This window comes from Ochotona curzoniae, unplaced genomic scaffold (assembly GCF_017591425.1).
Source record: "Ochotona curzoniae isolate NIBS_2020 unplaced genomic scaffold, NIBS_Ocur_1.0 contig_2688, whole genome shotgun sequence".
Lineage (NCBI taxonomy): Eukaryota > Metazoa > Chordata > Mammalia > Lagomorpha > Ochotonidae > Ochotona > Ochotona curzoniae.
Genome location: NW_024465553.1, coordinates 2,516,634 through 2,529,452, shown reverse-complemented (window position 1 = coordinate 2,529,452; position 12,819 = coordinate 2,516,634). Strand labels below are relative to the sequence as shown.

The window sequence follows — 12,819 nt, the reverse complement described above, 5'->3', positions numbered from 1 at the left end:
GTGGGGATGAGGCTGAGTGCCTCCCCCTAGGGTGACCCGGGTGAAGGGACCTGCCCTGGGTGGTGGGGATGAAGCTGGGTGCCTCCCCCTAGGGTGACCCGGGTGAAGGGGCCTGCCCTGGGTGGTGGGGATGAAGCTGGGTGCCTCCCCCTAGGGTGACCCGGGTGAAGGGGTCCCTGGGTGGTGGGGGGGAAGGCCATTGTGCTGTCAGGTACTGGTTTTTGCCTGTGTTCCTCGCACACTAACTTCTAACTTCGGACCTTCCACCAAGAGTCACATTTTACCAAAGCTTCATGGGAGAGCTCCCTTCCAGTGCTTCAACAGCCTGTTGCAGGGTTGAGTGTATTACTCAGGCGCATTTCTCTGTGTGTCTTTACCCAGCAGGGTCCTTTATTCTAGCCTTAAGCATGGCACCTTTCTCTAACCTGCTCCTACCCCGGTGCTGGTGGGGCGGGGTGGGGGAGGCTTAGTCATAAGACACCCCCAAGGCATTGTGGCAGTTCCAGGTCCCTAAATCCTGCCCCTCAGCTATGCGGGATTCCTTTTTTCCATTTTACTCCTAAAAGATGCCTTTTGTGGAAGTGGTCTGGTTCCGGGTCACCTCCCCAAAGCAGGTCAAGTTCTTAGTCAATTAACACTTCCAAAGCCTTGCTTGTGGGTTCTGGCTTCTCATTTCAGCAGTGGGTGCTTCTTATCACGAGATTATGCTAATTGGGTGATAATATCTTGGAAATCGGGCGAGGCAGTTACAGTGGCAGCAAAGTGTATGTGTGCCCCTGTGCACAGTGTGTGCGTGGGGGGTGGGTGCCACAGGGCCCACAACCCTGGGCTTCTCCGCATTCAGGGCGAGCTTGGAAGTGTCTGGATCTTGGCAGCTCTTCAACCCACGGCTCCTCCTCTGCACATCTGATTTCTATTAAGAATTTCCAGAAAGAATCCGCATTGTGTCAACTCCAGTTCTGCGTTATCTCCTCGGTCTCACAGCTTGAATAACGTGCTGGGGAAAGACTTCATCAAGGATGTTTACAGGGGGTTTGTGAAAAATGCCGTGGTAGGAAACTTTGATAAGGAAGAGGGAAATCCACTAATCATTTTCTAAAAATAATGCAGGCCACTAAGTCTTTCCGTTTGGGAGTAAATCCTTGTCTCCCTGGAACCTGGGGTGGTGGCGGGGGCGTCCTGCTCCTGGGGTTCCCATGGAACGTGGCTGCCTTTATAAGGGGAAGTGCTGGTGCTGACCCCTCTAGCAGCGGTCACCAGCAAGCAGCCACGGTCAGAGCCAAGGTTGTTGCTGGTGCTGGCACAGCCTGGACCCTCTATTCTATTCTTTCCTCCTTCCTGCGGGAGCACTAACGTGTTTCAGGCACTTGCACGTGAGGGAGAAGCTTTGGAGAGGCCCCTCTCTCCCCCGGGCTCCTTCTATTGCATGCCGCCTGTGTTCGGTGGTTTTCCCGGGTCACTGGCTGGCTGGCATTCGCCGTTCCCATGCGGTCTCCATCAGGAGCTGGGGGTGTTCAGCTCTGCGCATGGCTGGACTGCAGAGAGAGGAGCACTGGGAGGATCTGGCTTGTCCGCAGCCCTGACTTCCAGTCTCCTCTGTACAAAGGGCTGTTTTTAGCTGGTTCCCTGGAAGTTGCCAGCTCAGCTGCCAGAAGGCCTGAGCACGGTGCTGGGCAAGTGCGGCATGGACGTCGCAGTGATGCTGGGCACAGTGACTGTGCAGAGCACAGGAAAATCCTCTGTGCGTTTGCTGAACTCCGAGCTACGTGTTCCTCACCTGCGGAGTGAGGGTGCCCCGTGACTCCTGCAGTCGCTAGCATGTTTGCTGGTCTGATGCACGCTGAGTTAGGTCCACCTGAAGGTCACGGTCCTTGGCGTGCCCCAGTCCTGACAACACTTAGGGAAGTAAAGCACCACCATTCCTTCGTCCCTGCGGCTTCCACACCCACGGGCAAAGCTGTCTGCAGAGCAGAGCCCTCTGTGCTGGTATGCTAGTGAAGTGCCCACTCTTTTCTCATCATAATCCCTCAAATCGTGCAGTGTCACAACTGTTTTCATCGCAGTCACAGCATGCTGGGCATTGTAGTCCACAGACGACTTGCATAGTCATTTCTTCTTGAATTTTACTTATGTATTTGAAAGGCAGAGGGAGAAATATTCCATTCACTGTTGCACTTCCCCAAAGCCCGTAATAGCCAGGGCTGGGCCAGTCTGGATTGATTCCAAGAACTCTGAAATGGGACAAAGGTAACAGCTTAACCCACATGCTCACCCCTGGAGGTGACTTAAGGTATATGGGGTGTGTGTGTGTGTGGGCCTTGTGATATAAAGGACTTCACATTGTGGTCGCACACATTTGTGGCTGTCTTGGAACAAGTCCCCCAGCATCCTTGAGGACAATTGAACCCATTATAAACCTCACGAGGCTGAAGACAGCAGCAGGCCACACTGCTTCCCAGCCTGCCTCTGCTATGGGAGGAATCCTTTCTTGCCGTTGGGGGCTCCTCAGCATGCGAGCAGCGCACACCGACATCACAGCTCTGGGCCGCCTCCAGATGGGCCCTGGTGTGCAGAGGCAGCAGGTCGTCCCTCCACAGAGCGCTTGCACGGTGCCAGCTGTGGGTCGCGGCTCCCCAGGGCACCCCTGTCCCCACCGTGGGCGAAGCTGCTGGCTGCTGCACAAAGGCACAAGGAGCCGCCCTTGCCCACAAGAAGCAGTGCACTCCAGCGTGTGCAGAAAACTCCCGCAGAGCACCAACCCCAGGAAGCAGTGTCATTTTGTACTTTTGTTGTTATTGATTGTAAATGAATATTAACAATCATAGTGATTCGTATCATCATGAAGTAGTTATTTAAATATGGGGCCGGCAACAATCTTGCAAGGATTGTTTTGTGTGATATAGCCACCATACTAGTCCTTTAGAGGATCTTTCTATATTAAAAAAAAAAAGAACTGTTGGTGTTGGACAAAGACATGGCTCATTAACAGCACAGTTTGTGTTAGCTGTTGCTGGCTGGTGGGACGTTCCGGTTTTTAACGGCCGTTCCGTGCCCTCCCCTCAACACCACCCCTGCTGCCCCACAGTCCTGGGGAGCCCAGGCAACCCCGGTTCTGTAAAGGAGACACTGACTTGTGATGGGCTGGTCTGTTGGCACAAACAACCTTTCCACTGGCTTTAGCGGGGCTTTGTTGTGACCCGCAGAAATGCCCATATGTTTTCACACCAAAAGAAACTTGGCTTTTAATCTCATTTCCCACAAACTTTTGAAGTGCCCAGTCCTGACCCTTGTGCCAGTCGGGGTCCCAGGGGCTGAGCTCTAAGTGCCTGCCTCTCTGGAGCCCTGGCCTTCCCCGACTGTGGCCCTGGGCTCCTGGAGGCTGGGCCCATGTGGCTGCCTGCATCCAATCCTCAGTCCAGGGGTCCTGGGCCTCCGCCCGCCCCGTGCCTGTCCCCAGCGAGAGCACGTCCGATTTTGTAGGTTCTGGTTATGGAAGGAGGTACTCCAGGGAGCAGAGCCTCCTGCGACCTCCCTGCCTGGCTGCCATGCCTGTCGGTGTGACCCCCCACGTGACTGTGACCCCCGTTGCTCTGGTCTGTGTGATCACGTCCCTGGCTCGGCCACTGCACTCCCACAGTGACCATCCACAGGCTGCCTCTCTGCGTCCACCTCTCCCTAGACTTGCAGTACCAGCTGCTCGGGGTAACTTAGGCTCCCCCTACTTGAAAAAGGAGGAACAAGAAACTCAGGACATTTCTGGAACCTGCCTCGTGTCACCGCCCTGCTCATCTCCCCGAGCGCCTGCAGGCACACAGCACAGCAGAGGCATGGCGGGAGGAACAGGAGGGAGGTAGGTAGAAAGATCCCACTGCCAGCAGCAGGTGTCAGGCCCACAAGGCTCAGCAGTCATCCTGAGGCATTCAGTAAGGGGAGGGCGCCCCTCCCCAGTGACAGAGTGTCTGGAATCTGGGGGTTGATCGAGTGAACTCCTACGCACCCTTCAAGACCCAGCCTGAGCCGCCCTGTCCCTCTCATCCCAGAGAGCTGCTTTCTTACACCTCACCCCTGCCTCCCCGTATCGTCCCACCGACCCTGTGCCCGCCCCAAAACTGACAGGTGCACACTTTGTAACTTCTCATTCTTTATATCTCCAGCACTTTCCAGGGGCATTGGTATACAGAAACGGAGCAAATATTTCTTGAATGAAGGGATAGTACATAGTGACATGCGGCCAATTAGGAACTAAGTAAACAGCACCACCTATGGGTAGATAGTTTAAACACCGCCTCTCCGATGGAAATAGTTTACACTAGAAATGAAGCGATTTCAGCCAAGCATCTTTTTTTTTTTAAGATTTATTTTATTTTTATTGCAAAGCCAGATATACAGAAAGGAGGAGAAACAGAAAGGAAGATCTTCCGTCCTTTGATTCACTCCCTAAGTGACCACAACGGCCGGTGCTGCGTGGATGCGAAGCCTGGAGCCATGAACCCCCTCCAGGTCTCCCACGCGGGTGCAGCGTCCCAAGGCTTTGGGACGTCCTTGACTGTTTCCCAGGGCACAAGCAGGGAGCTGGATGGGAAGTGGAGCCGCTGGGATTAGAACCGGTGCCTGTAGGGGATTTCAGCGTGTACAAGGCAAGGACTCTAGCCACTATGCCATGGTGCCAGGCCCCCAGTCAAGCATCTTTTTTTGCCAAACATATTGTATTACTTATCTCTATTCATCTTTTTAATGAACAGGGTAATTACCTTTATTTTATTTTTGATTTATTTATTTTACTTTGAAAATCATAGTTTATAGGGAAAGAGGAAGAGACAGAAATAAAGATGCATCTGCTGGTTCCCTCCCCAAACGGCTGCCGTGGTCAAGGCAGAGCCGGTCCAAAGACAGGAGCCAGGAGCCAGGAGCCAGGAGCTTCTTCCTGGCCTCCCAAGGCCATGGGTCCTCTTATGCTGCTTTCCAAGGTCATGGAGCAGGAAGCTGGGTGGGAAATGGCGCATGTGGGACACAGCCCAGTGCCCTTATGGGATGGCGGCAGCGCAGGGGGAGGGGTGGTGCGATGTGCTGCACCGGCACTCGGCCATTTTTATCTTAATAAATGTAAATGCAAACGTTCTTTGTTTATTTGAGACTACTGAGTGAGTAGCTCAGAAACGCGTTAGTTCTTTGTAAAACAGGAGGAAGCGGGAAGCAGTGTGGCTGAGTAGGGCCGGGTTGGGCATCTTATTACAAGTGTCAGATGTTTTCAATGTTCAGACTTTATGTGTATTCACTCCCCAAATGGCAGATTTTCCAGTGGGGTGCTTGCCCCCAGGAATGGCCTTGAAGCCACTGGGGCTTTGATTTCCTAGGTGCAGAGTGCCTGGCGTGGCACCTGGGGCCCCAAGGTCAGCGGCAGTGTCCCCACGTGTCTGGGGGGATGGAGACCCTGCTCCGTGTCTTGCCCTCCCTTCCCGCCTGCCTGCCACTAGGGGTGTAGCACGCGGGGAGCCCACCCACCTTGCGGCAGTGGGTAGGTTGAGTAAGTTGTTACCATAACTCGCTGGAACAGTTTTCTCCTGAGCACATGGCTTCTTTTCCTTGTACACGCGTGACGCGCAGTACTGTGCCCGGGGTACGCTCTAACTGCTGTTTCTGGTTTCTTTTCACAGCAAACCCAAGGAGCCCGTGTTCAGTGCAGGTAAGCCCAACTGCGTTCTCGGATGGGGCCCCGGGGCCAGCTCTGTGTGGGGAGGGCTCCTGCTGCTGGCACATGGAGCTAGATGGCTTGGGTGGCAGCAAGGAGGTGCCCGCCAAGCAGTGGCAAGGGAACTCAGCCGTCTCCTTCCCCTTCCGAAACTCGCTGCAGATAGAGAGGGGAGGTTTCTCTTGCCTTTGTTGCTCCTCCCTCCTTTCTTGGACTTGTGCCACTAACGTGTGCGTTTCTCTTAAAGGGGCACTCTCTGATACATCCAGTTCCTTAACTTCCTCTAAAACGGGCTCGTCTTCCTCTGCCGACAGCATCCTAAACCACTCGCGAGTAGTTCAGCCACCTTCCCATAGCTCTACTCAAATAGAGCGCAGCAAGGAAGATGCTGTTTTTAACTGCATTAGCTGTATTTTTAAGTGCATTGGAAATACAAATTAAAAAAAAAAAAGGCAGGGCAACTGTGGAATTAGTTTCACAAATTCACTTAAATGTTAGTTTTTCCATTTTTCCTCCTTAAATATGCAATCGGGGTTTAAGAGTTGTAGTGCTGTGTGAGCATGCGCTGTTGTGTTCATTTCACGTTCGGGGAATGGGACGTGAGGCCCAGTGCTCAGTCAGGAGCGCCCTGGGGGCCCTGGAGCGTGTCCAGGCCTGGGGTGGCAAGTCCAGGGTGGCATCCCGGGCAGGCCAGCCACACCCACGCCGCAGTCCTTGCCGTGTCTTTATCTAGCCCTTCTGTCTCTGTCTCCGAAATCCCAAGGGAAGCGGCGCGTGACGCACTGCAAAGGTAGGCGGAGCGTCAGGAGCAAAGCGCAGCAGCCCCAGGGGACCTGGAGCCCCGCCCGGTCCTCCTCCGCTTCTGCGCAGACGAGCTTTGATTCTAGAACCCCCGCGAGCCCCTGAGAGCTGTCCTCTGCTCCTGGACGCCCCACTGCCTGCCGTGGTCCCTGCACTGCTGCTGGCCTGTCCCCGTTCCTGCCATTACTCTAACACGCCTGTGAAGACACCACTTTCCCTAGCTGTTGCTTAGATTTTAGGTGCCGGGGCTAAATTCAGTCCTTTTTTATTTTCAACCAAATCATGGAACCTTTTACTTTAAATTTAAAACTCTGCCGTGATAACCAGCACCCAACTGTGAGGTACTTGGGTGGTGCTGCCGCCCCGCCCGCTGGCTGTATCCTCCCGCTGTGGATGCTATGGACATGACCTTCCTTAGATGGAGTTCCTGGCCTGCGTGCTGTGAGCTTGAAGCCTGCCCGCTTCCCATTGATGCTGGCCTGCCCACACAGCTCCTCTGCAGTGTCCACCACCCAGTCTGAGGAGCCAGAGCTGGGGGAGGGGCCAGTGTGAGTAGAGGTGCAGGGACAGGGCGCAATGTGGAGTGGTAAAGGCAGTCTGGCTGCAGAGGGCTACTCCTCAGGCTGCGCGAGGGAGATGAGGCTGTCAGGCGAGAGCCCAGCAGGGCAGTTAGACCTGCTGGGCCAGGGAAGTCAGGGGGAAAGGCAGGGAGAGAGGCAGGGGGAGGAGAAGAATTTTCTGTAGAGGAATGACTCCCTGACATCCACTTGGGGCCTGAGGGTCCTGGCCACGATACTGGAGCAGGTGCACCAGGGGAGCCATCGGAGGGCTCAGGGATGGCCTGGGTGGACCAAGCCCTGCGCAGCTGGGAGCAGTGGCGACCCCCAGAAACATTGTAGCAGGAAGACTAGCAGGAAGCAGAGGCTGCCCGGAGGTGCCGGATGAGTGTGTGCGTGGCCTTGTCTCGAGGTGCAGAGTGAAGAGTGTGTTACCTGCATGCCTTGAAGGATGGGGTGCATGCTGCAGTGACAGACCATCGGGCTGACCTCTTGATGTGTGAGCAAAACCGCATGTGGCGTTGTTTGAGAATCCTTAGGAATGAGACTAACTCTTAGATATGACACAGCGCTGTGCTTATCTCACACCTGTCCCTCACCACTGTCCCCTCTGTCAAGCGGTGACTAGATGCACCTGTTCCCCAGTGCCCAGTGTAGAGCCCGTTCAGGCCAGCCCCTTGGATCCACAGTGAAGCCTCGGAATTCAGCAAGCTCCGGGCTTGAAGGGACCCACGGGAGTGTACCAGCTGCTCTCTTTGCCCTGGCAGACCGAGGCCTCGAGGCTCAGCACCCCACACTGGTTTTGTTCAAGTTTAGGAAGCTCCATGTGTCACTGTATTTTGTCCTTCTAGTTTGTGAAAAACTCAGAAGTCATTTTATTAAAGAAGTGTTTCTTGCAGAGTGTTGGTGCCTGCTTCTCTCTCTTGGGTCTTTGTTCTTGTAGTCTCGATTCCTGGGCATCCCTCGAGCGTTTTCCTTTTTGCGCACATCCTAGCCGGTGCATGTGCACTTTACGCTCTACATTTGAAAGACTTGTTCAATTTAAAAGATAGAAATATGTATTTTTAATTGCGATATAAGAAGTCAGCTTAAATATTAAAGCTATATGAATTTTGCTATTGAAACTGTGCAATGAATTCAATTAAAAAAAAATCAAGTGGGTTTCCTGTCTTAGTTGCAGTGTTTTGGGGTGCTAGATTTCCCTCCTCCTGCTAGCACAGGAAGCATGAGCATGGACTCTCCTGGAGGGGAGTTGCTGCAATCCAAAGCCTGCCTGCCTCTCCGCCACTGGGTGCCCTCCAGTCAGCGGGGTGCCAGAGGTAAACAGGAGGCCACAGTTTGCTTCAAACTAACTTTAGGCTAGTTATTCTCTCCCAGGATAGTGTGCACCTGTTCATTACAGAGGGTGTGCCAGCCACCGAGGGATCCTGCTGACTTCTCTGTTCTTTTTCTAGAGGAAGGATACGTAAAGATGTTTCTTCGCGGGCGCCCGGTGACCATGTACATGCCCAAAGAGCAAGTGGACTCCTACAGTTTGGAAGCCAAAGTGGAACTGCCGGCCAAGAGACTCAAGCTGGAGTGGGTGTATCCTTCGGCCTCACAGTGCCTGACAGCTTCAAGGGTCCATTACGTTAAAGATTTGTTTCCTTTATTTCAAGGTGATAAAGAGGGAAGGATGGAAAGAGAGGGAGAGGGAGAAATCTCCCAGCTGCTGGTTCACTCCCCAGAGGGCCACGACAGCCCGGACTGGGCAAGTGGAAGACAGCAGCACAGAATTCCATCTGGGGCTTTCACATGCATGGCAAGGACCCAAGCACTTGAGCCATCCTCTGTTGATTTCACAGGCCCTTTAGCAGGGAGCTAGATCAGAAGTGGAGTGGCAAGGATTCAAATAGACATTCCATGTTAATCCACTGTGCCACAATGCTAGTCCCTGCATGTTGAAAATTTAAAACAAAAACAAAATGATAAAACTTCAGTCCCAGGCTCGGTGCGGTGGCCTAGTGGCTAAAGTCCTTGCCTTGCATGTGTCCAGATCCCATATGGGTGCCAGTTCTAATCCTGGCAGCTCCACTTCCCATCCTGCTCCCTGCTTGTGGCCTGCGAAAGCAGTTGAGGATGGCCCAAAGCCTTGGGACCCTGCACCCATGTGGGAGACCTGGAGGGGGTTCCTGGCTCTAGGCTTCAGATCAACACAGCACTGGCTGTTGTGGTCATTTCAGGAGTGAATCATCAGACAGAAAATCTTCCTCTCTATTTCTCCTCCTTTCTGTATATCTGGCTTTGCAATAAAAATAAATAAATCTTTTAAAAATTTTTCAGTGCTTTAAACATTTATGAAGCAAATTATTTTGCTCCTTTAAAAAATTTTGCTATTGAGTGATCTGAGAGATAGAAACGGGCGGGCAGACAGAGCCCTGTCCACTGGCTAACTCAGACACCTGCAGCAGCCAGGGTTGACATGGGTCAGACTGCAGCTGAGGGCCAGGAACTTCGTGCAGGTCTCCTTCGTGGATGATACGGAACCAAGGACTTGAACCATCACCGGCTGCCTCCCAGGGTGCATAGCACCGGGAAGCCGGAGTGGGGAGCAGAGCTGGAACCTGGCCGCAGGACTCCCATCCAGTGGAATAATGGGTTGGCCAAACACCTGTGCCATTCTCACTGTTTAAAAGATTAACTTAAGCAAGTGGCCAAACTGTAGAAGCCAGTACTGTATCCTAGGAAAGAAGGTATTCGAAAGACCTGTGATCGTGAAGCAAAGCAGCCCATGCTTCCTTCCTGGGCGAGAGACCAGGGGCTCTCCAAATACTTACGTGGCAGTGTCCTGAGCAGAAAATATTAGTGTCAGAGAATTGGGTGACTTTTTAAGGTTGGGGAAAAGCAGTTGCCATTTCTGACCTGAATTTCAGTCTTTCCAAAAGGACAAAATCAGGTAAAAAGTGGCTGTTTCCGACATGACTGCTCAGGTGCAAGCCAGGTCGGGGCTGAAGAGGTCAGATGTATTTGGCATTGAATATGCAACTTAATGTAGTTTAAATTCATGAAATTCATGGCAAGGGGTCCTAGGCCTCTCACTGCTTGTGTCTATTGAATGAAGCTAATGTCTTGTTAGCTCTTAAAGGAAAAGTGTTACCTTGACTTGCACAAAGCTACGGGTACCGAGGTCGAGACTGTCGGAATAACCTCTACCTGCTGCCGACGGGGGAGACTGTGTACTTCATCGCATCTGTGGTGGTGCTGTACAACGTGGAGGAGCAGCTGCAGAGGCACTACGCTGGCCACAACGATGATGTGAAGTGGTAAGGCCCGGGACTGGCATGCCAGCAGGCCAGGACACAGGTGCAGTCATGAACACGAGGAAGTCCATGCTGGGACAGGATGAAAAGAAAAGTGGGATAGTTGGAAAAGCCCTCCTCATCTTCTCTGGGCTGTCTGCCAGCTCCCTGCCCCGTAGGACCACTCTCCCCTCTGGTTTTCCATGCTCACGACCTGCAGGGACAGCGCCAAGACAAGCCTCCTTGGAGGGTATCTTAACATGTTACCTGCTGAAGGCGTCTAGCTTGGGTCTTTTATTTTTCTGTTATGAGGAATATATTTTGCCTTGTGTTAATGGCTGGGTCTGCTAAGCTCATCATTTGGTTACAGCTTTTGGCAAGGGATTTGGGGAGAAGAGATAAAAACCCTGCTAGTAAAGGTTTGGTCTTTGCTGCCCCTACATTATGGGCTTAGTGCATCTGCGGGCCAAGTGGCTTCTCGGATGGAAAGCGTGTTCTCTCAGCATTATATGTTGCTCATCCTTAAACGTGAAACTCTGGGAGAAATAAGGGGCTTGAGGTGAAATGAAGTGGGGATTGCGAGAAGCAGGAAGTTGTATCGTCGTGGCTTGGGAAGACGCTAGCTTCATGTCATATGTGTCGGTGTTTTGCTCAATGGTGTTTGCTTGAGGGAGAAATACAGCTCACCTTCGAAGTGTGGGCGTTGATCTGCGCCCTTGCTTGCAGCCTCGCAGTTCATCCCGATAGGATCACGATAGCCACGGGTCAAGTCGCGGGCACGTCTAAGGACGGAAAGGTGAGTAGTGTTATTTTCTTGAATTTTTGTCCATTTTTTTAGCTTGTATCTTTATTATCATTTTATGATACATTTCCACAGGCCCTGGGATTTCCCTTATCCTCCTCCCAAGTTCCCTTCCTCCCCCACTGAGTTCCCCTATATTAGAACCATAGTATAGTATAGTATAGTATAGTATGGTATGGTATGGTATGGTATGGTATGGTATAGTATAGTATAGTATGGTATGGTATAGTATAGTGTAGTATAGTATGGTATAGTATAGTATAGTATGCTATAGTATAGTATAGTATAGTATAGTATAGTATAGTATAGTATAGTATAGTATGGTATAGTATAGTATAGTATAGTATAGTATAGTATAGTATAGTATGGTATAGTATAGTATAGTATAGTATAGTATAGTATAGTATAGTATGGTATGGTATAGTATAGTATAGTATGGTATAGTATAGTATAGTATAGTATAGTATAGTATAGTATGGTATAGTATAGTATAGTATAGTATAGTATGGTATAGTATAGTATAGTATAGTATAGTATAGTTCTTCATACACAGTCACATGCCCATCATTGCGGGCATGGACACTGGCAGAGAGTCCAGCATCCTATTGTCACAATAGAGTAAACAGTTTCATTGGGAGTCCATCTTTGTCTGGAAGCAGAGGCGCATACTGCACTGTATCCTCACATCTGGATATGACAGTCTCCATGACACAGTTACTGTACATTCACTGAAATGAGAAGCCACAAAACAAAATCAGCAGGAAGAAAAGAAGTTAAAAAACGCAGTGAAGTTAAATAACATGCCGCTGAATGACTAATGTGTCACTGAAGAAATGAAAAAGCAAACAAGAACCTTCTTGAAGAAAATAATGCTACTGTATGATCTATGAGTCACTGAAGAATTTAATCAGAAAGTGTTTTGAAGAGATGAAACTAAAAATGTATATATATATAAACGAACATCAAGATCCATGAGATATAGTTTTTGCTGATTTGTTGGTGAGATTTCTCCTGTAGGCAACTAAGAGATGGATTTTGTTTTTCTAATCCAGTCTACTAATATATGATGTTTGATTGATGAGTTTAAGCCGTTTACATTCAGGGTTAATATGAATGGGTGGTAATTTGGTCCTGTCATTTTAGCAATGGGTTATTCATTGATTTAGTCTTCTGTTGTCATTTTACTGGGATGTTCTTCACATTTGCCTTTGGTTTTGGTGGATGGCCATACAGCTTTTTCAAAGTAGCTTTTCAAAATTCAAAACTTGGGTAGATGGCTCATTTAGCCACAGAGCCCATGACCTTGCACAGCTGTTGGGAAAGGACACAGCTCCAAATCACGGAAACAGGCTGTTTGGACCGAATTGAAGCTCTTGCCCAAGTTGTGGCCCCCAGGGAAAGGTGAATGCCGGTGGCTGTCCCAACCGCCTCCTCCTCGGGTTTCTCCCAACAGCAGCTGCCGCCACACGTGCGCATCTGGGACTCTGTGACGTTGAACACTCTGCACGTCATTGGAGTTGGCTTCTTTGACCGTGCTGTCACCTGCATCGCGTTCTCCAAGTCCGTAAGTGCGAGCCTGCCAGGTGGGGCAGAGGGATGGAAAAGATGAGCTCAAGGTGAGGGGGAGAATACCAACGAGCCTGCCACTGCCTGGTGCACCTGTGGCTTGGGGCACCATGTGTCTCCTGGTCC

The 12,819-nt window shown here is 51.1% G+C and overlaps 1 protein-coding gene across 5 annotated transcripts in view; it reads left to right on the top strand.

Moving 5' to 3' along the window:
- The window catches only part of EML1 (EMAP like 1), a 74,077-nt gene that overhangs the window by 48,461 nt on the left and 12,797 nt on the right, over window positions 1-12,819 (top strand). For 3 of the 5 annotated variants that reach the window (XM_040975548.1, XM_040975549.1, XM_040975550.1), the window contains 5 exons: window positions 5,655-5,683; window positions 8,502-8,631; window positions 10,200-10,349; window positions 11,052-11,121; window positions 12,581-12,691. In XM_040975548.1, the coding sequence (XP_040831482.1) occupies window positions 5,655-5,683; window positions 8,502-8,631; window positions 10,200-10,349; window positions 11,052-11,121; window positions 12,581-12,691 (490 nt within the window). Of the gene's footprint in view, window positions 1-5,654; window positions 5,684-6,422; window positions 6,480-8,501; window positions 8,632-10,199; window positions 10,350-11,051; window positions 11,122-12,580; window positions 12,692-12,819 lie in introns of those variants that run through there. The other 2 variants (XM_040975551.1, XM_040975552.1) reach the window with 2 other exon arrangements.